This window comes from Molossus molossus, unplaced genomic scaffold (genome assembly GCF_014108415.1).
Source record: "Molossus molossus isolate mMolMol1 unplaced genomic scaffold, mMolMol1.p scaffold_m16_p_16, whole genome shotgun sequence".
In the NCBI taxonomy this organism is placed as follows: domain Eukaryota; kingdom Metazoa; phylum Chordata; class Mammalia; order Chiroptera; family Molossidae; genus Molossus; species Molossus molossus.
In genome coordinates, this window is record NW_023425351.1 from 8,408,662 (window position 1) to 8,431,827 (window position 23,166).

The 23,166-nt window shown below is 42.1% G+C and overlaps 1 protein-coding gene across 1 annotated transcript; it reads right to left on the reverse strand.

The window, feature by feature from the left end:
• Positions 1–2,751: 2,751 nt before the first annotated feature.
• MCM4 (minichromosome maintenance complex component 4) lies at positions 2,752–22,622 on the reverse strand. The gene is made up of 16 exons (XM_036264463.1): positions 22,553–22,622; positions 21,903–22,136; positions 21,454–21,617; positions 21,264–21,365; positions 20,956–21,051; positions 20,779–20,874; positions 17,511–17,649; positions 13,970–14,190; positions 11,142–11,262; positions 8,312–8,571; positions 7,525–7,890; positions 6,943–7,070; positions 5,905–6,112; positions 4,669–4,897; positions 4,141–4,274; positions 2,752–3,341 (listed from the first exon to the last, which is right to left on the reverse strand). The coding sequence occupies exons 1-16, from the start codon at positions 22,620–22,622 to the stop codon at positions 3,249–3,251; spliced, it is 2,661 nt and encodes an 886-aa protein (XP_036120356.1). The 3' UTR covers positions 2,752–3,248.
• Positions 22,623–23,166: the final 544 nt, after the last annotated feature.

Sequence of the window (23,166 nt, forward strand, 5' to 3'; positions counted from 1 at the left end):
AGTCTAAGTTATAAAATATGCCTAACTCATAAAATGATTTAAATATTTCAGGGATTATTTATAATAGTAGTATTTCCATGTAAGATTTCAGGTTATAATGTTTTTATAAGAATGACTGCTAGAATTGAATAATTTTTGAATAAAACAAAAATCATTATAATTTGATTTATAGGACTTCCGGTCAAGATGGCGGCGTAGGTAAACACAGTATCGTGTCCTCCCACAACCACATCCAAGTTACAACAAAACTACAGAACCACCACCATTCAAAACGCCTGAAATCAAGCTGAATGGAAGTCCTACAACTACGGAATTAAAGAAGCTGCATCGACACTGGTAGGACTGGACGGGCTGGTCCCACACCCACATGTGGCGGATAAAAATCAGGAGGACACCTTGGCTGGGAAGGTCTTCCCTGAGGACTGAGGGGTCCCCATCCCACACCAGGTGCCCTGCTCAGGGTTCCAGTGCCAGGAAGAGAAGTCCCCATAACTTCTGGCTGGAAAAACCAGCAGGAACTGAGGCTCAGGGAGGCTGACGCGGCTGGAGCCCCAGGCAACTCCCTAAAGGACCCGCGCATGGACTTATCGGACTCTCTCCTTCTAAGCTTGGAGGGGAGGCAGCTCTAGGGGCACCAGAGACGTACAGGGAAGAACTGAGCTGTTTGGCACTGGAGAGAGGGCTTTCTCCGGGACAAACGTGCTGTCAGAGGCCTTTGTTCCTTTGGTGAGCCCTTCCATGGGGCGGCAGATAGTCGCCATATCTGGGACTCCAGCAACCTGGCTCACACTGGTAGCCCCACCCTGCTGACTCCCTGAGGCCCCGCCCCACCCAACTTTCAGGCCCACCCAAGCTGTTGGCACTTGCTTAACCATAGGATTGGCCTGACTTGGACCCTGCTTCAGGTTTTCCTAAATTTTTTCAAAGGAGCAGCATTTGGTCTCAGCTAGCCCCATACCTCTCGTTAAGTAATACACAGAATCAAACACAGGGAGGCAGCCAAAATGAGGAGACAAAGAAACAGGTCCCAAATGAAAGAACAGAACAAAACCCCAAGAAAAGAACTAAGCGAAATGGAGATAAGCAACCTAACAGATGCTGAGTTCAAAATACTACTTATAAGGATGCTCAATGAACTCAGTGAGGGCCTCAAGAGCATAAAAAAGGACCAGTCAGAAATGATCGATGCACAGTTAGAAACGAAGGAGGCTTTAACTGAAATAAAGAATAATTTACACAGCTTCAATAATAGAGTACGTAAATCCAAGGAGCAAACCATCAATTTGGAATATAAGGAAGCAAAAAATGCCCAGTCAGAACAGCAAAAAGAAAAAAGAATCCAAAAAAATGAGGATAGTGTAAGGAGCCTCTGGGACAACCTCAAGCGTGCCAACATTCGCATCTTGGGGGTGCCGGAAGGAGAAAAGAGAGAACAAGAAATCGAAAACCTGTTTGAAACAATAATGGCAGAAAACTTTCCTAACTTGGTGAAGGAAACAGACATATAAATCCAGGAAGCACAGAGAGTCCCAAACAAGATGAACCCCAAGAGGCCCACACCAAGACACATCATCATCAAAATGCAAAAGGTTCAAGACAAAGAGAGAATCTTAAAAGCAGCAAGAGAAAGGCAGCTAGTTACCTACAAGGGAGTTCCCATAAGGCTGTCAGCTGATTTCTCAAAAGAAACTTTGCAGCCCTGGCCGGTTTGGCTCAGCGGTTAGAGCATCGGCCTGCGGTCCCGAGAGGCCCGGGTTCGGTTTCCGCTAAGGGCATGTACCTCGGTTGCAGTTTGTCCCCGGCCCTGGTTGGGTTGTGTGGGTGGCAACCACTTGATGTGTCCCTTTCACATCGATGTTTCTCTCTCTCCCTCCCTCCCACTCTATCTGAACAAAATATATAAAAAAAAATGTCCTCGGGTGAGGATAAAAAAAAAAGAAACTTTGCAGGCCAGAAGGAAGTGGCAAGAAATATTCAGAGTGATGGAAAGCAAGAACCTACAACCAAGATTACTCTATCCTGCAAAGCTGTCATTTAGAATCGATGGCCATATAAAGACTTTCCCAGACAAGAAAAAGTTAAAGGAGTTCATCACCACTAAACCGTTATTATATGAAATGATGAAGGGTCTTTTTGAAGAAAAAGATAAAATATATGAACAAACAAAATGGCAATGAATACATATCTATCAACAATGGAATCGACAAACAAAATGAACAGGCAGAACAGAAACATTCTCATAGATACAGAGAACATTTTGTTGGTTGCCAGTTGGGAGGAGGTTTGGGGGAATGGGTGAAAATGGTGAAGGGATTAAGAAGTACAAATCGATTGCTAAACTGACAAACTTCAAAGGGAAAGGGGCTGGGGGGGGTGGGAAGAAATAAACCAAAGAACTTATATGCATAACCAATGGACACAGACAATAGTGTGGGAAAAGGTAGGAGGGAGGCGGGAGTGGGGAGGAGGGAGTCAATGGGGGAAAAATGTGGAACATCTGTAATACATTCTACATTCAACAATAAAGATTTAAAAGAAAAATGAAATCAATAAAAAAAAATTCTTTGATTTATAAAGTACTTACCATCATGTATTTCCATGAATGTAGTATGTATTAAAGCTTTTTTCTTAATTAAAAATAATGCCAGATAAACAAGTATTACTTAGTCTATCGTTTATTTAGGAAAAACCTTTTACACATTACACAAAGTAGTAAAAGTTAACCTAGAACCTAATCCTTTCAACCACCCATTTTTGATTTTATAGCAGTCATGAGAACAAGCTGCTAGAAGTAATTACACTGGAGAGTAGTATCAGGAGAAAGGCTCTGTTTTTTTATTGCCTCATTCAGAATGAAATGCCCCAGCGAAGCCTTATCACATACTACAAATTTGAAGCACGTGGCTGACTGCCATTAGAACGCCTAGCACAGGACCCAGACTTCCATCTTCAAAAGGCTGACATCTTGCTATCTGAATATAAATACAGATTAAAGTCCTGGTGTTGAAGAAATGACACTTCAAGAAAATAATCTCTACTGTAAATTGGCATAGTATTTTTACTTAAAATGCTAAAGAAATGAAAACATACTTCACTACAAATAAAATCCAGGTTAGAACACTTTTTATGGAGCCAAATAATGACTTGAAGAATCTACTTCCCGGAACGGCAGCAGTGGCAGCTGACTGGCCCACATGCCACACACATAAACAAGTGCAGACAAGCAGAACAGTGTGCTCCCAAGAACTTCAGAGTAAGCGAACAGTTTTCCCAGTTACTGTCAAGAAGTCATCATCAGCCAAGGCACGCAATGCTTCTTCAAACATATCTTTGGTAATTGCCTTTGGGGAAAAGGAGAGAAACAAATATTTTACACATATCAAGTACTTCCTGATCCGTTACAGAGATAAAATGATATCAATGTTGAATCACCAGTCTTTCTTTTTTTGTAGTTATATACATTTCTTATGTTCCAACTTAGGAATGGCAAATATTTCCTGTAAAGGGCCAGATGATAAATACCATAGGCTTGGCATATGTTGTTAACTATTCAATTCTGCCCCCACGGGCTATCAGAGTTCTTTTCATTGAACAACTCAACTTACAAAAGGACACCTGAGTATTTCATCCCCAAAACAAATTTACATAATAAATTTGATAGTTATTAAATTAAGATGTGTGATTCTAACATTACTTAAAATAGCAAAAGACTGCAAACACCCTAATTATGCAACTGGTTAAGTAAATAATGAAATATGCATGGAAAAGAATGTTACCAACCAGTATGATTAATGTTATAAAAAGTATTTACCTTCACAGATGATGTTAATATTAACTCAATTTTTAACTTAAAAAGAAACAGATTACAAAACAGCATAAATATATGTTCATGAATATAAATATGTTCATTTTTCAAAAAGATTGCATGTGAACATTTACACATAGAAAAGTTATAAAAGGTGTAAAATAATTTTAATTGTGATTATTTTTGATGATGGGTTTATGGGTGATATTACTTTTCTTCATTATCCTTAATACTTACTACTTAAACAATAAATGAAGGAAAAAAAGAAAACAAGCCTTGAAAGCAATATTAAGAGAAATAACTCTATTATACAAAAAATACATATGAACACTTACTATGTCAGATTGTCCTCGAATATCTTCAAAAAGTTGCTGGTATTTTAGAGCTGGTGTTTTACCTTTAGATAAAATAAGTTTTCTCAATGCTTCAGCTAACTCTTCTTTCCGTTTACGAGAGGTGGCACTCATTCCTAATTTAAAAGAAATCAGTGAAAATATTTCTTTTATAGAAAAGTGAAATGGCCCTAGTCTGTTTTGCACTCAGTGGTTAGTGTGTCAGCCCATGGACCAAAGGCTCACAGGTTTGATTCCTAGTCAAGGGCATGTACCTGGGTTGTAGGTTTGATCCTTGACCCTGGTTGGGGTTGTGTGCAAGGCAACCAATTGATGTTTCTTTCCCCTCCTTCCTGCCCTCCCACTCTATCTAAAAATCAATGAAAAAATCCTCAGGTGGATTTTTTTAAGAAAGGGAAATGTTCCAAATTTCCATAAAGGTTAAGCAATAGTGGCGAAATGCCAAAATAGTATCAATTAGTTATATATTAAGTAATTTTCATGTCTTTATGTTTAATGCAAATAACACACCTGTAGTAAGAATAGATATGTCCACAATGCCGGTCCGGGGGTCAGTGGCAGACTGTTTTAGGGCCTCTCGATGCAGGCGTTTTGCCTCTTCGACATCAATTGCTTCAACTTTGTTTGAAAACCGTACTTTAGCATGGGCTTCTGCTAAACGAATCAAAGATTCCAGCTGTCGAGGGTATGCGGAAACCATTCCTCGGCTACTACCAATCTTTCTCATGTCTACATAAGCCTAGTGTAGATAGAAAAAAAAATCCAAACCAAAATTCCGTGTTAATAATAGCCTTAGTTTTGCGGTTGAACTTTGAACATTTAGGATTCCATTAAATAAACGAAACTCCTGTCTGGCTGCCATGTGCAGGTACTGAGGGGAATGAAAAGTGAGATCAAGCTTGTGCCTCAAAGCTAAGAAGGTGGTTTCTGATGCAGCTTTGAAGAAGGGAGAATGGGAACGGGCAGTGAAGGTGCATGAGGCCCAGTACTCAAAGTGCTAAGAGGCAGGCTGCACTCAGTGCAGAGGACTATCAGGATGCCCCTCTGAAAAAGTTCCTCAACCACTGTCTCCAATTTATACTCACGCTGAGGATCAATTTAATAAGGCACACAAAGGATTATTGGGATAATGTTACCAGGTAAGTTGTATTAAATTTATAAAAAAGATAACATAATTTTATTTCTTTTTGAAAAACCTTCAAGAATGATACAAATGGAAAATTACATATCATCTGCAACTTCCATTTCAGCGTTTTGAGGAGCTTCATTAGGGTGTAAAGCCCATCAAAATCCTCTTCCTAGCACAACGTTTGAATAACCTAGTATGTGTCATCATGCACTGCTGCCCATGTAAGAGGATACTGAAAAGTGAACATAAAATACTTTAATTCAATTTATATTTCAGAAACAAGAAAATGGAAGCTTAGGGAAACTGGATGACTTGTCCAGAATTACAAAGTTACTAAGTAGCATCACCTATATTTCAAATCCTGTATTCTGATCTTAAATTCACTATACTTAGTATTTAAATATAAAAAGTGTGTGTTCAACCTATATAAATGAATCCTTTTCCCTTCTTTACATTTGGAAAAGTCATTTTACAACAGAGGAGAAAAAAATAGTTATAGAAAATAGCCCATTATTCTTAACAAAATAATTACTCTTTTAAGGAGATGAGACATTTAAGCTTTTGGCTAGAGGCTCAGCAAGACATTTTTTCAGGCTTTAAACAGGGACATTTGTTACCTCGATGAGAGCTTGGCTGGCCTCCTGGCTCAGCCGCGGCATGACCGTGCTATGAGCATAAGCAATGTAGTCCTTCAGCACCGCCATGTCCATGAACTCCTCCTCCACCTGCTCCTCACTCTGGTAGTAAAGAGCAACAAGGTGGTGAGCCAGACGCCTGTCGTAGGCTTCATCCTGAGGGTCCAGCATTAGGAAGATCAAATCAAACCTGAGAAAATATTGTAAAAACAGTGTTTTCACAGCTGTGACACCAACATACCTATAAGCATAATTTAAAAATTGCTCTTGGGCCACCTAGGCATGTACAGTGAACATGATTAAAAAAAAAAAAAAAAAGAAGTACATGAATATATATATTTTTTTATCCTCACCAGAGGACATTTTTCCATTTTTTGTTCAGATAGAGTAGGAGGGAGAGAGATGAGAGAGAGAGAAACATCGACGTGAAAGAGACACATCAAATGGTTGCCACCCACATGACCCATCCAGGGCCGGGGACAAACAGCAACCGAGGTACGTGCCCTTAGCGGGAACCGAACCCGGGTCTCTCTGGACCGTAGGCTGATGCTCTAACCGCTGACCCAAACCGGCAAGGGCGAAATACATGAATATTTGTAGCAGTTGATTGAGTGTGGATTTTATAATTACGCTTTAACAACTGTAACTTTTCAGAGTCCTATCTACCATATGAAGCTCTTTTCTGCAGAACAGAGTACAGTAGATGATTCTCAATAGTAGCTTTAAGACTGAGATAAGAGTAATAAGTGATTGGCTTCTGAAATAGATGTCAAGGTAAAATATCCTAATTGTTTCAAAAAACAAATGAATGTTGAGGTGTTGCCCACAGCTGGGTAGAGAAACAAACACAGTTCTTGCCATGAAAACCCTTTACCAATCAAAATGTAAAACTTTTGCATTAAAGAGTTTGTGATAATAGCAGTTGTTGAATATTAGTACTTCTTTTTCCTACCCGCCACCCCCGAAAATTCTATACATAAGCAAAGAACAAACATCTGTTAAATAAAAATGTTTTCATACCTTGACAATAACGTGTGAGGAAGCTGGATGTTTTCAATGGTGGTTTTTTTAGGATTCCATTGAGACTCGATAGGATTTGCTGCTGCCAGGACAGAGGTGCGTGCATTAAGCTGACAAATAATCCCAGCCTATCAGAGAAAACAGCACAGTTAGATGTCTCACCTTGATGGCAGGAACTGCATGTGAGACATTTGCCTGGCATTCTGCCATGTCTCCAATGTCACCAACAGCCATGTCACCTTGTAAAGGTGACCTCACGGTTCCACTTGGGACAACACCCTGCCTTTGGACTCATGTAAAGAACTGAGTTTTAGATAAATGTATATGCTATAACTGCATCCTCCTCAGAAATAAAACCCTTTGAATGAGCTTCAGGACAAAATCATTAGTAGGTTAGTAAAAAAATAATGAAAGATCTTCAGAAAATACTCAAGAGATTTAGCTGCAATCTAATAGTAAAAGTATTTATACCAGTTTCCCAAAGTTTAGAACCAAAGTAACACTGCAGTTCTACAGATGCTTTATTTCAAGTGTCCAAACACTTTAAATGCGTCCATGTTTATGGTGGAGAGTGTGACGTACCTTTGCAATAGAAAGAGTCTGCTGTTCCATGACTTCATGCAATACTGATCTTGTACTTTCGTTCATTTTGTCAAACTCATCAATACAGCAGATACCATTATCACTGAGGACAAGGGCACCAGTCTGCAGCACAAGCTGTCTTGTCTCAGGGTCCTTCATTACATACGCAGTGAGACCGACCGCACTGGAGCCCTTTCCAGATGTGTACTGGCCCCTGGGAACCAGGTTGTACACGTACTGCAGCAGCTGGGACTTGCTGGTCCCAGGGTCACCACATAGCAAGATGTTGATCTCAGCACGAAATTTGCCCCTTCCTGTGTGACTAAAATCCTTCCTTGTTCCACCAAAGAGCTGAAGCAAAATTCCCTAAACAAAGAAACATGTCTCAACATTCATTTACTATAGAGTAACTGATATATAGTTTAAATGTTAGAGGTACTTTTCTACTCTATGAATTACAATTAAGAAATTTAAATAAAGATATAAAAAATGTACGTGACATTGCTTTAAGTTATCACTAACCAATTTATACATCAGCACACACCATCATGTCAGAATGGTGTCCATGTAAATCCCTCTTCTGACTCTGTGTGCCTTTTCTTATATATGGTAACATGTAAGTTTGGTATAGAGATAAAGAAATGGACAACAATGCTGTGATTCTCCTCAACCTATAGCCAAGTCAGGCTGTGAACTATCCTTTATGGTGGGGAAGAGGGACGGATTTTAACACTATTTGATCCCAAAGAATTATTTCCCAACCCATAAATTAAAAATCAATCATTACTTTCTTTATATCTTCGTGTTCATAAATGCTTGGTGCCAAGGCTGAAGCAAGTCTCTCATAAATGTCTGGTTTTCTGGAAAGTTCCTTAAGCAATTCCACACGTTTCTCTGAAAAAAGTTTCTGCTCCGCTTCTTCATCAAGGCCATGCAGACGTTTTGCATCAGTTTTTCGATAATGAATGACATCAATGTGGGTTTTGTAGACAGACTTCACATTACTCACTCTTGGATTGACTCGAATAGGCACAGCTCGATAGATGCCTGAGGGGACAACCACGAGACACACTTTTACCTTCCACTAACAGGCTCAGTAAGCAGTGTAGACAACAGGCAGCACTGGAAAAAACACAGGTTTCTGAAAAAGGCAGACCTAAAAATGTATTAATCTGTGACCACTTGCTAGCTCTGTGACCTTGGGCACCTTTGTGAGCATAACCACACTGCATATGATCACTCTGATGTTTAAATAAAACTACTTTTAAATTTCAAATTAGAACCCTTGAACTCCGGGACAACTTAATTTCTTGCTGCTTTTTGAGGAGAAAATATCTAATCTCTTCCTGACAGCTTTTACAACGTGCTACCATAGACCACCTGTCTTTTGTTTATTTAATAGATCAATGTAATTCTTTTTTTTTTTTTTAATCCTCACCCGAGGACATTTTTCATATTTTGTTCAGACAGAGTGGGAGGGAGCGAGAGAGAGAGAAACATCAACGTGAAAAGGACACATCGAGTAGTTGCCATCTGCAGGAGCCAATCAGGGCCGGGGACAAACTGCAACCGAGGTACGTGCCCTTAGCGGGAACCGAACCCGGGTCTCTCTGGACCGCAGGCTGACGCTCTAACTGCTGAGCCAAACCGGCCAGGGCAATGTAATTCTTTTTAAAACATAAAAATCAGTTTACATGTAACAGCCTTAGAATATATACCATTCTTCATGCCAAGACAGATTAGGGATGAATGACTATGTTTAAAGCAACTTAGTTATCTTTAGTGATACCTATAATGCTGTCACAGAACAGCACTGATAATACTTATTTCACATGTAAACATTTCCCACCGCCCCTTCCCCCAAATACTTTCACGTGTATCATCACATTAATTCCAATTCCTAATTTAAAATATTGGACTAAATTCTTTTTTTTTTTTTTTTAATCCTCACCCGAGGATATTTTTCCCTTTTTTGTACAGCTAGAGTGGGAGAGAGAGAGAGGATGGGAGAGAGAGAGAGAAACATCAACGTGAAGGGACACATTTGAGTGGCTGCCACCCACACGACCAACCAGGGCCAGGGACAAACTGCAACCGAAGTACGTGCCCTTAGCGGGAACCAAACCCGGGTTTCTCAGGACCGCAGGCCGACGCTCTAACCGCTGAGCCAAACCGGCCAGGGCTGGACTAAATTCTTTATCAAGTATTTAATGTACTCATTAATATAGAAGTATGTATTAACAAAATATAATATCAAGGGTTTCAGAGCAGTAGGGTGGCAGAACTAGGATTATCTATCTCTTTCACTAAAGATAACACATTCTTTCAAATTTTTAACTACTACATGTACTTTTATAATTTAAGACTGCTAGTGACAATTCATCCTAGGGAAGACACAGGATGAGAAGTCCTGACTCACTGAATGGAGCCATAGCCACTTCTTGGACACGACTTCCGCACTGCTTTCAATGAGGAACTGTGTTTGCCATAAACACAATTACTCCCAGCCCCAAGAAGCCAAGTGCCCACACTACTGTGAAATATCAAAAGAAACTGACGTGTTCATGTGGAGCAGTGGGAAAACTACTCTCTTGGCAGTAACAGAGCATGAGCCCCAGTGTCTCAGTTACTGTGGAATCAGAGGTAATCTGATCTATACTTCTCTGAACCTCAGTTTCCTCATCTCTGTAAATACCGTAATGCAACTTCAAGAACAAAGCAGGGTGCTTTGATCTATTCTTTCCTATAATAAATTTGAATCCTTAGGCTGTGCATTTGGGAAATAAGTAGAAGATTATTTAAAATTCCAGAGCTGGTGAATCCTACTTCCTGGAGCTGCTGGCACAGCTCAAATCTTGCCAATACCAGCCTTGCCTGAAGTTTTCTCAAGATATCAACACTATCAAGTCAAGATACACACATAGCTCTGGGTTACTGCAATAACAAGAAACAAATGACTGCAAGGACAATGGACTGAAATGTTGTCCGACAAGGTTAAGAAGAAGGTAATTAAAGCAGTACACCCTGTCTTCTCAAGATCTGAATGACAGCAGGAGGCAGGACCAAGCCCCATGCCAATGAATTCATGATCAAGTCAAAGGACTAATTCAAAAGTGTCATTAGCCCTGGCCGGTTTGGCTCAGCGGTTAGTGTCGGCCCTCGGACCAGGGTGTCCCGGGTTTGGTTCCCGCTAAGGGCACGTACCTCAGTTGCAGTTTGTCCCCGGGCCCAGATGGAGCCATGTGGGTGGCAGCCAGTCGATGTGTCTCTCTCACACTGACGTTTCTCTCTTTCTCCCCCTCCTCCTCTATCTGAAGACAAATGTAAAAAAATGTCCTCGGGTGAGGACAAAAAAAAAGTGTCATTAAAGGCAAGACAGCACTGGTGGTGTGGCTTGGTTGGTTGGGAATCATCATGTGCACCAAAAGGTTGGCAGTTCTATTCCCACTCAGTCCACACGCCAGGGTTGCAGGCTCAACCCATGCAGGAGGCAGCTGATTGATGTTTCACCCTCGCATTGATATTTCTCTCTCCCTTCCTCTTTCTAAAAACAAAAAAGTATATTATAAAAAAAAAAAGCAAGACAGACATCACATTAATACAACCTACATTCTTACCTGTAACGTTCACTCTGTCACCAGGTTGAACCTTGTCAACAAGATCGTTGTGAGCAAAAAGAATGACAGTGTGAGGAGTCTGCCCAGCAGGCATATCTTCAGGAGATTCTTGAAGTTTAATCTGAAACAAGAGCAGTGAAAACAGAAACTCAGGAAAAGGAAGCATAATGGGGACAAAAATTGCAAGTCTTTGTACCACTTAGAACTATTTTTGATGCCTAACATCTTTACCTTTTAAAACATTGCTCTTTGTTTTTATCTCCACATAGTTAAGTTTTTAAAAAAGCTTTTAAAGCGACATGGACACACTTTTTGCGAGAATCTTATTGAAACATTCCCCTATTTGGGGGAAGAGGGAAGTAGTGATTTAGGTGACTATTTTTGCCATTTTAAGGTTGTAGTGGGTATTCTTTTGCATAAATGACTGTCTACATTTCTAATTTTTTAGAAATTACTTCTAGCAGATTTCCTGGGTGGAAAAACACTTTTCAGGTTCATGATTAAGCACTTTTGGCATCTCTCCTAGTCACTACAAGCACCTCAAAAAAAAACCCTGCTAGTTTACCTAATTATATCCACTCACCTAACAGCCTCTGTTGAACACTGTTCTAGGTACTGGGGACTCCGTAGTGAACAGTCTCTCTTTTTTTTTTAATCCTCACCCGAGGATATTTTTCCATTTTTTGTACAGATAGAGTGGGAGGGAGAGAGAGGAAGGGAGAGAAGACAGAAACATCGACGTGAAGGGACACATCGAGTGGCTGCCACCCGCACGAACAACCAGGGCCGGGGACAAACTGCAACCGAAGTACGTGCCCTTAGCGGGAACTGAACCCGGGTCTCTCCGGACCGCAGGCCGACACTCTAACCGCTGAGCCAAACTGGCCAGGGCTGAACAGTCTCTTCCCTCAGAGTGGAAGAGGGACAGATACACAAACACATGAGTGAATAACACATCTGACAGTAACAAATGCAACAGATATAAGAAAGAGAATAAGGAGCACAGGTAGTGGGGATGGAGATGCTTTTCATAAAGCAAGGTTAGGGAAGGCCTTTTTCAAATCAGGTGACATCTGGGCAGAGGTCTAAGGATGCTAGGGAGGAAGTATGTGCTCTCAATGTAAGAAATATAAAGAACAGCAAGCACAGCCCTGGCCCGTGTGGTTCAGTTGGTTGAGTGTCATCCCGTGCACCAAGAAGTCGCCAGCTTGATCCCCAGTTAGGGTATATATCTGGGTTTCGAGCTCGATCCCTAGTAGCAGGTGTGCAGGAGGCAGCTGATTAAGGTTTTTCTCTCACATTAATGTCCCTCTCTCAAATCAATAAAAACAAACAAAAAACAGCAAGTACAAAGGTCCTGCAATAGGCTTCAGCTTGGCTGATAATCTGAGAATAAGGAAACAGTTGAGACAATGTCACCACTGAGGTCTGTGGATACAAAGTTGTGTTGTGGGTAATGATGGGCCATGTAGTCTTGGAGACCACTTTAAGACAAGTTTTATTCTGTTTTTGAAAATCTTTGAAGCATTCTATGAATACTACACTGAAGCTCTTTGGGGTCAGAGGTTCCACCTGTGTGTCTCCAGCTCTTAGCACCATGCCTACATGTGTGGAGGTACATTTGCTCCAAAAGTTTGTATCAATATTAGATGAAAATTTACATCTTAATTTAATTTTCAATTATTGGGTCAGTAATTACTTTTCACATTTGCTTATACATATACATATATATATACTTTTAGAAACTTTATTCTGTTTTTAAAAATGTTTTTTCTTTATTGATTTTTAGCAAGAGAGGAAGAGGGAGAGAGAAACATCAATGAGAGAGAACATCAATTGGCCGCCTCCTACATGCCCCCCACTGGGGATCTGGCCCACAACCTGGACATGTGCCCTGACTGGGAATCGAACTGGCGACTTCTTGGTGCATGGGTTGATGCTCGGCCACTGAGCCACATCGGCTGGGTGACATTTGCTAATATTTTTCTTCTTGACTCCCAGTAAGGGAAATTACCTTTTATAGTATTTTGAATATTCTCTCTACTTAACATTAAAATTATTTAAATTTTGTAACAAAATAAAACAAGTCCTTGTCCTTGTGCATATTTTTATAGCATTACAATCTTAGTAAACAAATAATATTTTCTGTGTTTCCCCACTCACTTATTTCTGTCATTTTAATAACTTCATCTTAAAAATCTCCTAAGTAAAGAGGTAAAGGTCAAACTTCCTATACAATAAAATCTGTGAGAAAAACTTAGAAAAATTTCTCAACCCATTCTTTACCAGTGGAACACTTGCAAAATGACAGAATTTAACCAAGTAATTTTTACTGATCTTAAGTATTTTATATACTCTTATTTAAAATACTAAAAATTTTTTTATAATCTTAAATAGTTCCCACAGAAACATTTCATGTTAAATTTGAGTTAATAAATCAAAGAGGCTAATTTGGTCTGTTAACTTATAAATATCATTAAATTTAAAATGTGTATAGTTGAAGAATGTATTCTCTCTTTTTTATGAAGTATTTTAGGCCATGAGAATGTGAAGTATAATAAACTGGTGCTCACTGGCAATACAACAGGACACTGCCATCCCAAAGTAGAAGCCTTAAGGGTGCTCCAAGTATCCAGCCCACAACCCTGCAACAAACCTACACTGTCAGAGAAGGAATGAAGTAGCTGAATCCCATTTAGGAAGCAGAGTTTTAAGGCTTCACAAGTAGACAAGTTATATTAGGCTTTTTGAGGATCCAGACTGAAGCAGAACAAAGGCAAAACACGCCAAAGGGAGGGCCACCCAGCACACCCAGGAAGGTCACACACCATCTGTTTGTCGGAGAACACAGAGCGGTTGTGGATCAGTGCCATGCTGTGGGTGGTGTGGCAGCGCTCACACACGCAGGGTTCGGCTATGCGGCCACGGTCCATCTCCACCTGGGTTGTGTGGGCGCACACCTGGCACTGGAAGAAGGCCTCCTGCATCTCTGGAATCAGCTGGGATGTCCTGATTACCATACCACTGATGGCAATGAGTTGGTCGATGTCTGCAAGGAGGAGAGAAAGGATGGCCTGTCCATTAGTCACTGCCCTCAGCTCAATCAGATGTGGTATCTCCCTGAGCTGGATTCCTGCCAAGGCAGGTCTGGGTCTGCTGTCAAGTCCAGAACCATACCAGGAGGTGCAGAAGTACTGGTCAGGTACAGAAGTAACAGGTAGGTACAGTGGCCAGGTCACAAACACCTTACCGGGTATACCTTCAGGTCTGGCCTAGAATGCCCTTCCTGTGTCCAGTCTACCTTCCTCTCAACCCTAGTGAACCTCTCTGGCCCTTTCTTCCTTAGGGCCCCCTATGCAAGAGGCATCCTAACACCTTTTTTCTCAGCTGTCTCTTGTCTGGCTCTACTTTCTAGTTTCAGATGAGAAACTATGCTTCTGCCTATATTGTCCCACGGCTTTCCACCTCACTCACTATGCCACATGCAAGTCCTACTGTCTCAGAGTATGTGAAAAGCATGGGCTCTAGAGCCACATGGCCTGGACTATTCAGTACCTGTGTGACCTGGGGGACACCCTTAGCCTCTCTGTGCCTCATCTGTGGAAGGGGAATAATGACAGTATGTATCTCAGAGTTGCTGAGGTTTAAGAGTCAGCATGCATAATACACACCTATTAAGAACAGTACCTGACAGACAGTAAGCATAACATAGCCAGTCTTCACTATTTAAAGAAAGGCCCTTTACAGACTATTTTGCACTCTTGTTTATGGTTCCTCTATAACTTGGACCTTCCCTGACAACCTTTTCCTCCACTAATTTCCACTGTGGGTTCTAAACGAGTTATATTGATATTTGTAGTCAACAAAATGTGCCCCGTACTTAGCTGTTGCTGGCCTTGTAAATTGTACCATCCCTCGTGCTGATTCACAAGGCCTTTCCTTTGATCGTAGCCTCCTTTCACCTACTTATAAATCTTCAATTCTCTCTCCACTAATCCTTTTTTTACTTTAAAATGTAACTTTTGTAATGTCACAAAAATAAATGTAAAAGCTAAGTATTTTTTAAATCAGTTGAGTACCTGTCAAATTGTAATCTCTAATCTTAACCTGGGATTCTTGTGTCACACTGCTGACGGAAAACTTAAGTGCAGCATGCTTACCCAAACAGTTGCACCTCCTCCAGTGTCCCCACCAAAAATTCCTATCACAGAGATGATGTCAGGTGCTGATTTAATACAATGGGAATAAAAAACTAGTTCTTTGATAAATCATGAAGTACAACACTTGCTCATATTTATTGGTTCTTTCTTTTACTGAAGTTTGTGCCTTTCACATTTTTATCTAAAGCAGTTATTAATTCTGAATAGCTTTTATGCCTCAATCTTTTTTTGTATATGACAAATATGATTGCCCTGTTTTTTACTAATGGTCATTGTCTAGCTTAGGACCTTGCTGCCCTATATTTGAGCTATTGTTAGTCTCCTAACTGAACCTCAATTTACTTTGCACACTCAACTCACCATAAACTTCTCAAGAGTGGCTCACCTTTTCCTCAATGGTTCCCTATAGACTTTGGAATAGAAATCTCGGTTAAGCCCAGGCCAGTTTGGCTCAGCGGTTAGAGCGTCGGCCGTTGATTGGTCCAGACAGACCCAGGATTGGTTCCCGCTAGAGGCATGTTCATCGGTTGCAGTTTGTCCCCGGCCCTGGTTGGGTCGTGCAGTTGGCAGCTACTCGATATGTCCCTTTCACGTCGATGTTTCTCTCTCTCGCTCTCCCTCCCACTCTATCTGTACAAAATATGGAAAAATGTCCTCAGGTGAGGATTAAAAAAAAAGAAATAAATCTCAGTTAAATTGGAATTTAAAGCTCTTTAGGACCTAAGCTTTCCAGCCTCCAAGCAAACACTGCCACCTAAACTTCCTACTTCAGCCATCACTTACTGTCCATACATAGCTGTTTGCTGTTTTTTTTTTTTTAAATCCTCACCCGAGGACATTTCTCCACTTTTTGTTCAGACAGAGTGGGAGGAAGAGAGAGGGAGAGGGAGAGAGAGAGAAACATCGATGTGAAAGGGACACATTGAGTGGCTGCCACCCGCACGACCAACCAGGGCCAGGGACAAACTGTAACAAAGGTACATGCCCTTAGTGGGAACCGAACCCAGGACTCTCCAGACCGCAGGCCAACACTCTAACTGCTGAGCCAAACCGGCCAGGGCCATAGCTCTGTTTTGCTTCCATATTTCTGACTATATCACTTCTTTCTGTTGTCTAGAGAATTCCTTCATGTGTTTTCCAAATCCTTAGTATAATCCTAATTTCTATCTTACCACAAATTCTTTCCACTTGGGTCTAGTACTCTCCTCTCTCTGGGCTGACACATCTCTTACACCATTCTTCAGTTATTCTACGCCATTTATTTTCCCAACTGGATTTATTTTTTAAGCTCCAGGGCAGGGGTCATATTTATACTAGTTTTCTACAGTGATTTTGAGAAAGTGTAAAATTATATTTGGATAGAGAATACTTACAAAATCTTTTTTTTTTTTTTTTTGCATTTATCTTCAGATAGAGCAGGAGGGAGAGAGGGAAGAAGAGAGAGAGAGAAACATCTACCCAAGAGAGACACATTGACTGGTTGCCACCTGCACAACCCCAACTGGGGCCAGGGACAAACCGCAACTGAGGCAAGTGCCATTAGCAGGAACCGAACCTGGGTCTCTCCAGACCACAGGCCATCGCTCTAACCGCTGAACCAAACTGGCCAGGGATACTCACAAAATCTTTTACATAATTTCAGTTCAGTTAAAAAAAAAGTATGGTGGGTTCATAATCATATGGGGTAATTGAATCTGATATTATTTCATCAATTTGAAATGTATCACCACCAATTCTTTTAAAGTTCCTTGATAAAATAAGGTTTTGGTTGTTTTCCAGTAAGGTATTTTCCTGCTATTAAAAATATTACCTTTTAGACATGGCCAGGTAGCTCAGTTGGTTAGAGCGTTGTCCTGATACACCAAGGTTGTGGGTTTGATCCCCAGTGCAGGGCACATACAAAAATCAACCAATGAATACAAAATAACTGGAACAACAGCCCAGATGATGTGGCTCAGGGGTCGAGCACTGTCCCTGGTTTGATTCCTGGTCAGGGCACATGCTAGGATTGTGGAATCAATCTTCAGTAGGGGGTGTGCAGGAGGGAGCCAACCAATGTTTCCCTTGTCATCAATGTTTCTATCTCTCTGCCTCTCCCTTCCTTTCTCTAAAAAAATCAATAAAAACATATTAAAAAAAAAAGGTGGAACAACAGATGGATGTTTCTCTCCCTCTCTCTCAAATCAATTAAAATATTAAAAAATATTACCTTCTGGATTTAGGTTTCTCATATTCTTAGTCTTCAACGCATTGAATGGTCTTACTTGAATCTGATGTTCTAAGACTGAGTCAGGATAACGGTCAAAAAAGATCTCATTGACAGCCATGTCAAAAGTTGGGATTACCTCCTGTAAAAAAATGAATGAGGATGCCAAGCTGTGTTTTATATTCCCATCTTAACTGTTAAATATAAAGCATTTCATATTAGCAAAGGGTAAAAGCAAGAACACACAGCATAATCCAAAAGCATTACTCTAGTCACACACATACCATTTACAAATCTTGGGCACATTCAACTATCTTATGTTTGCATGCTCCCATTGGAGTTAAATGTGATTAAATATGAAAAGTGTCTTCAGTGTGTACTGGCATATTTTAGACTTTTAATTAGTAGCAAAGTGGGAACTTCCGGTCAAGATGGTGGGGTAGGTAAATGCGGTATGGCGTCCTCCCACAACCACATCAATGTTACAACTAAACTATAGAACAACCATCATTCAAAACCGCCTGAAATCAAGCTGAATGGGAATCCTACAACTACGAAATTAAAGAAGCTACATCCAGACTGGTAGGAGGGGCGGAGGCGCAACTGGATGGTCCCACACCCACGTGTGGCGGATAAAAATCAGGAGGACACCTCGGCTGGGAAGGTCCTTCCTAAGGACTGAGGGGTCCCCGTCCCACACCAGGCGCTCCGCTCAGGGTTCCAGTGCCAGGATTAGAAGTCCCCATAACTTCTGGCTGGAAAAACCAGCGGGAACTGAGGCTCGGGGAGGCTGAGGCAGCTGGAGCCCCAGGCAGCTCCTCTTAAAGGGCCCGCACACGGACTTATCGGACTCTCTCCCTCTAAGCTCGGAGGGGAGGCAGCTCGAGGGGCACCAGAGACATACAGGGAAGAACTGAGCTGTTTGGCACTGGAGGGAAGGCTGGAGAGGCGGCTTTCTCCAGGACAAACGTGTTGTCAGAGGCCTTTGTTCCTTTGGTAAGCCCTTCCCTGGGGCGGCAGATAGTAGCCATATCTGGGACTCCAGCAACATGGCTCACACTGTTTGCCCCACCCAACTTTCAGGCCCACCCAAACTGTTGCCAGTTGCTTAACCATAGGATTGACCTGTCTTGGATCCTGCTTCAGGTTTTCCTAAATTCTTTCAAATAAGCAGCATCTGGTCTCAGCGAGCCCCATACCTCCCGTTACGTAATACATAGAAACAAACATAGGGAGGAAGCCAAAATGAGGAGACAAAGAAAAAGGTCCCAAATGAATGAACAGAAAAAATCTCCAGAAAAAGAACTAAGCAAAATGGAGATAAGCATCCTAACAGATGCTGAGTTCAAAATACTTCTTATAAAGAATTTCAATGAACTTAGTGAGAATCTCAGTGAACTTAGTGAGGGCCTCCAGAGCATAAAAAAGGACCAGTCAGAAACGAAGGGGGCACTAACTGAAATAAAGAATAATTTACACAGATTCAATAGTAGAGTAGGTAAAGCCAAGGAGCAAACCATAGATTTGGAATATAAGGAAGCAAAACACACCCAATCAGAACAGCAAAAAGAATCCAAAAAATGAGGATAGTGTAAGGAGCCTCTGGGACAACTTCAAGCGTGCCAACATTCACATCCTGGGGTTCCCAGAAGAAGAGAGAGAACAAGAAATCGAAAACCTATTTGAGACAATAATGGCAGAAAACTTTCCTAACTTGGTGAAGGAATCTGACATACAAGTCCAGGAAGCACAGAGAGTCCCAAACAAGATGAACCCCAAGAGGCCCACACCAAGACACATCATCATCAAAATGCAAAAGGTTCAAGACAAAGAGAGAATCTTAAAAGCAGCAAGAGAAAGGCAGTTAGTTACCTACAAGGGCGTTCCCATAAGACTGTCAGCTGATTTCTCAAAAGAAACTTTGCAGGCCAGAAGGAAGTGGCAAGAAATATTCAGAGTGATGAAAAGCAAGAACCTACAACCAAGATTATTCTATCCTGCAAAGCTGTCATTTAGAATTGATGGCCATATAAAGTGTTTCCCAGACAAGAAAAAGAAAAAGTTAAAGGAGTTCATCACCACCGAACTGTTTTTTTGTTTTTGTTTTTATCCTCACGTGAGGACATTTTTCTATTTTTTGTTCAGGTGGAGTGGGAGGGGGTGAGAGGAAGAGAGAGAGAAACATCGATGTGAAAGGGACACATCGAGTGGCTTCCACCCGCACGACCAACCAGGGCCGGGGACAAACTGCAACCGAGGTACATCATGCCCTTAGCGGGAACCGAACCTGGGTCTCTCGGGACCGCAGGCCGACGCTCTAACCGCTGAGCCAAACCGGCCAGGGCCCGAACTGTTTTTATATGAAATGATGAAGGGTCTTTTTGAAGAAAAAGATAAAATATATGAACAAACAAAATGGCAATGAATACATATCTATCGACAATTGAATCTACAAACAAAATAAACAGGCACAACAGAAACATTCTCATAGAAACAGAGAATATTTTGTTGTTTGCCAGATGAGAGGGGGGTTGGTGGAATGAATGAAAAAGGTGAAGGGATTAAGAAGTAAAATTGGTTGTTAGACTGACAAACCTCAAGGGGAAAGGAGTTGGGGGGTGGGAGGAGATAAGCCAAAGAACATATATGCATAACCAATTGACACAGACAACAGTGTGGGAAAAGGCAGGAGGGGGGCGGGAGTGAGGAGGAGGGGGTCAATGGGGAAAAATGAGGAACATCTGAAATACATTCAACAATAAGGATAAAAAAAAAAGAAAGTGAATTTGAGCAAATACTTTTATGTGTTATTTTTTCTTCACAACAAAATGACGCCAAATGAATTAACTGTAATTATTTTATTCAAATTTGTTAACACTTGTTCCCCATTCTGCAGAGGAAGAAACAGCCTTGGGCGTGTTGGGGATGAGGGGGCAAGACAAGTAACGTGAGCCAGGTTAAATAGCTATTAAGCAGAAAAATGAAGATTTAAAACCAAGCCTGCTTGCTTCCAAAGCTTACATCTATAATCAATACAGCCTATATACTGTCAATTAAACTATGTTGCTGATTGTACTATGCATCTCAATTTCAGAAATGTTCAACTGTGACAAGTGCTTATCTTAAAGGAGACTAAACGTGGCTTTCTAAAGAAGTTACTTTGCGTTGGAGGCATATTCCCTGTTACCACCAAAGAAATCTGCTATTCAGAAACTCTTTATAAATTCTAGAAGTTTACTGTAATTCATCACAGTTAAAACCAAATTCTTACCTGTGGGTAGCAGATGAGCTGTCTGTACAGATTTTTGTCAAATGATTTTATGTGTTCACAGTTTACATTTAAAAATGGCTCCCCGATAACATTAATCTATAAGACCAAATGAGCAAGTTATATTCTAATTATTTTGAAATGCATAATGTCAATTTTTAAGTAAGAATATATAATTACCTCCGCAAGCCGTTGCATGTACAGAGGTTCAGTAATATCTATACCAACATTTTCTTCTTCTTTAGCCAGAGGGTCAATAAAGCGCTGAAGAAATCTCTTCATGTGGAGAGAAAAATATTAAGCTTAATAAATTGAGGAATAAGCAAGTATTCTAAATACAAAATTATGATTATTAAAAAGTAGAAAAATAGCAACAATTCTAAGCCTCCTAAAAATCTGGCCCTAGGTATTTTAGCTACTTAGATACAGATTCTTAACACTTTCTCCTAGCGTTGTCAGCCCTAACAGTATGAATACATATAGCTCACCTGAAAATTTTCTTTGCATGTTGCCACATTTACATCTGTTCCCCAAATCACAAGTTTTTGGCCTAAAGACTGCTCACTTGCTACTGGATCTTCTGCTGCTGGCTACAAAGAAAAACATGACAGAACCAGGTTAATGAATCACTTTATGTTCCCAAAATAAAGGTATCAAAAGACTGTAAGGTGTACTCACCCCATCAGAATGCAAATCCACCTGCAGGCCCTTCCTTGCAGATCCCAGGTCAGGTCTCTGCCTCAGGGGAGTGCCCCTAACGCCACTCCTTGGGGTTCCCTCTACTCGAGAGCTGGGAGTGCCATATGTCAATGGTGAACTAATATCAAAGTCAAGGGGAATCGCTATAAAAACAAAATTTTAAAGTTTGCAATGAAATTCTGGTACCACATCAAACTGGAAAATACAGCATGTTATGTCTGTTGATCTAAGTCATCTAAACACCTTAGCAAAGACAGTACTGTAGAAAAAGACTCGTAGATACACAGAAGACATTTACAGCTGTTAGAGGGGAGGGCTTTGGGGGCGCTTGGTGACAAAGGCGAAGGAATTAATAATAAAAACCCTCATAGACACAGATACCGGGATGGTGATTACCAGTGAGGTAACCGAGATGTTCAGAAACACACCTGAAGAATGTATCTGAGGAGGGCTGGAAAATAAGGTGTCCTGGGCGGCGGGGCTCTGCAGGTCGGCTCCGGGTGAGGTGGGCAATGGCTGCAGCTCGCCCGTGGAGGTGGAATCCTCGCCTCGACGTCTCTGCGATGGAGGTGATCGGGCATCCTCACTTCGAGCTTGTGACATAGAAAACGGAAAAGATGACCACCCGTTCTCATGGTTGGTCTTCCCGGGTTTGTCTTTCTCTTGGGACAGTTTAATTCATTACTGAACAAGTGTAAACCAAACAGAAATAAAGTAAATGAGTACGGACAAGTTTATCCAATCAACATTAGCAAAGTCTGGAAAGGGTGGAGATGGGCGTCCAGAGCTGCCTGCCTCACGAGCCAGCCTCCGCACACCAGAACCACCAGGGCCGCGCGCAGGACGCCTTACTCCGCTGGGGACCCGGGGCCGCGCCGAGAGGCCTGGCGCCAGGACTGCGTCTCTCAGAGGCGGCGGGAAAAGGCCAGGAGGCGGAGAAGGCAGGGGCGGGGGTGGGGTGGGGTGGGGGAGGGGAGGGTGCGGGTGCGGAGAGGGGGAGGGTGCGGGTGCGGAGAGGGGGAGGGTGCGGGGAGGGGGGAGGGTGCTTGGCGGGACGGACTCGCGGGAGAGGACTTACGCGTCTGCACCGGCGTGGCCCGACCGCGGCGGCTGCTGCGGCGGCTCGGGGTCGACGCTGGGGACGACATGGTGCTCGTGGTACCTGCTGCACAAACACAGGATCGCGCCGCGCCCGCTTCCGGCTTCCACCGCTCCCCGGCACAGGCACCCTCGCCGTGCTCGCCTCGTGCCGCGGTGACCAGGGGAAGAACGCTGCTTCCAGAGCCCGTGGGATCAACCTTGCGTGACCACACTCCGGCCCTTACCAGCCTGGGACAAGGTTTCCCGCCAGCGGCACCGTCGTCACTGCCTTCGGCGGTGCCTCACCAATCACAGCGGCGCTTTCGCATGGCTCCGCCCCGGAGAGGTGCCACTCCCACCGACGGGGGAGGTCTGCACGGCCTCCTCCGGCGCCTCGCTGAAGACCCGCTCCGACCTCGCGCGGGGTCCCCCTCCTTTCAGATGGTCTGACCCAGGGCTGGGCCGCAGTTTCGCGGAAAATCTGGAGAGTCCAACCAGAGTTCACTTAGGGGTTTGTCTTCACTGTATCGTTGGCCGAGGAAAATGTACTTTTTTATTCCTTAAGCATTTTCATTTCTAAAGACATTCCGAATGCATTTTCACTCTTTATCA